This window comes from Lipotes vexillifer, unplaced genomic scaffold (genome assembly GCF_000442215.2).
Source record: "Lipotes vexillifer unplaced genomic scaffold, Lipotes_vexillifer_v1.1 scaffold172, whole genome shotgun sequence".
Taxonomy (NCBI): Eukaryota; Metazoa; Chordata; class Mammalia; order Artiodactyla; family Lipotidae; genus Lipotes; species Lipotes vexillifer.
In genome coordinates this window covers 2,365,396-2,367,176 of record NW_006776799.1, presented here as the reverse complement: position 1 = coordinate 2,367,176, position 1,781 = coordinate 2,365,396, and the positions used below count along the sequence as shown (strand labels likewise).

Genomic DNA, 1,781 nt, shown 5'->3' with positions numbered 1-1,781 from the left:
ACTCTTTCCAGATAAATGAAAGAACTGCAAAAATTCTTACCCTGTTTGGATTGACTTGAATTCTACGACTGTTAATAATAAAGTTTGGTGATGTTCGCTCATTCCTGTGCCTTGAGTTAATGCTGCATTTAGTGGCTATTCCTTCTTGAATCTTTCCCTTTTAACTCTTTTTCCATACAGAGGAGTTTGTTCTGGCAGCTCAGAAATTTGGTCAGGTTACACCCATGGAAGTTGACATCTTGTTTCAGTTAGCAGATTTATATGAGCCAAGGGGGTAAGTTGCTCTCTTTTTTTTTTTTTTAATTAGCTTAATAAAGGGAGGTTAGGAGGTGGGGTAGGAGGACCGCAGCAAACCTGGAGAAAAAGAAGCCATATTAAAGATGATTCTGAAATATGGGAAACAAGAAAAGAACCGCTTTAAAATTCCATAATGTAAATTGTAATAAATTTGTTGTTGCTTGTGCTCGCTTTTCCCTCTAGACGTATGACCTTAGCCGACATTGAACGGATCGCTCCTCTGGAAGAGGGAACTCTGCCTTTCAACTTGGCCGAGGCCCAGAGGCAGGTGGGTAAAAGGGAGCACACTTGCTTCCTGGTGTTTCTTTGATAGGGTCACCCAACCCCTTTTCACGTGCAGTTGCCTTTTGGACACTGGTCTCTGACCTACCATTTCTTTGTTTTGCACCAAAAATCCAGACCATTTCGAAAGGCTGTAAAGAGAAATTACTTAGAGATGTTCTGAGAAACAGATAATTGGCATCTGCTTTTCCTGTGAAAGATGGGGTGATTTCTTAACCGCCTTAGAAGCGTAACCCTCCCAAAAGAGGCAGAAGATCTTCTTCCCTCAATTTTGTGCTGGGAGAGGTGGGGCTGGAGTACCGTTTTGGTGTCACCGTCCCAGCGTCGTGTTGTGAAATGAAAGCTGGGCTCTGCCCCACAGAGAGGCACTTCATCAGGGCATCGCCCAACTGCCATGCCTGCCGGTTTTCTGAATATCAAAATGAGATAATTTTGTTTAGTCTGGAGTCATAGTTTGAAGGCTTTTAGACCTATTTTCTTTGTGAAAGGACTCATAAGTTATGTGGAAACAATTTGAGGAATGCTAAATTTTATTTTATGGTTAACAGAAACCAACCTCTTGAATTTGTGGAAGTCAGAAACCGAAGACCTGGGACCTCTTACATTTAACTCTTACTCGGCTTTCTATAGGTCAGGGTTAGAAAATAAAAGCCTCCAGAGCATGTGTTGTGCTTACATGGTGTTTGTAAAATAAATCCACTCACAGACGAGCGTCGTTTTAGAAAAATACCTCCTTTAAGGCAAAGCCATCTCCGAATCCTGTGAGACTTAACAGTTTTTGGCTGGGAGCTCCGGGTCTGTACAGAGACGCCAGTTTGACCACAATGGGTTGATGCGGGCTGCATTTTTAGGACGGGCAGGCCTCAGGCCAGGACGCCCTCCTTTCAGCTCTTTCCCACCCGATGGCAGCGGCAGGTTTTGTGTGCAGCTTGTAACTCAGAACGGTGGGTGTGCGCTCAGTAAACCCTAGCTAGGCACCTCTGGAAAACCAGCTGGCTGCCGTTAAAAGAGGAAGCCGATTTCCCCGAGTGCAGGAGAGAGAACTGTATAATCACGTGCAGAGGTGGAAGCAGCTCCGCTCTCCCCCGCTTTGATTTTTAAACACTGCTTACCAGATGATTTTCTCTTCGTCTCTGAGCTGCTATCTCCTGTAGAAATTTGGGGATTAAGAAAAAGCAGAGATTTTTTTTTTTTTTTTTTTT

At 43.9% G+C, this 1,781-nt stretch overlaps 1 protein-coding gene across 3 annotated transcripts in view; it reads left to right on the top strand.

The window, feature by feature from the left end:
• Positions 1 to 1,781, top strand: part of SLC25A13 (solute carrier family 25 member 13) — a 205,760-nt gene that overhangs the window by 132,291 nt on the left and 71,688 nt on the right. For all 3 annotated transcript variants that reach the window (XM_007450665.1, XM_007450664.1, XM_007450666.1), the window contains 2 exons: positions 181 to 274; positions 481 to 565. In XM_007450665.1, coding sequence (XP_007450727.1) covers positions 181 to 274; positions 481 to 565 — 179 coding nt within the window. The remainder of the gene's footprint in view (positions 1 to 180; positions 275 to 480; positions 566 to 1,781) is intronic.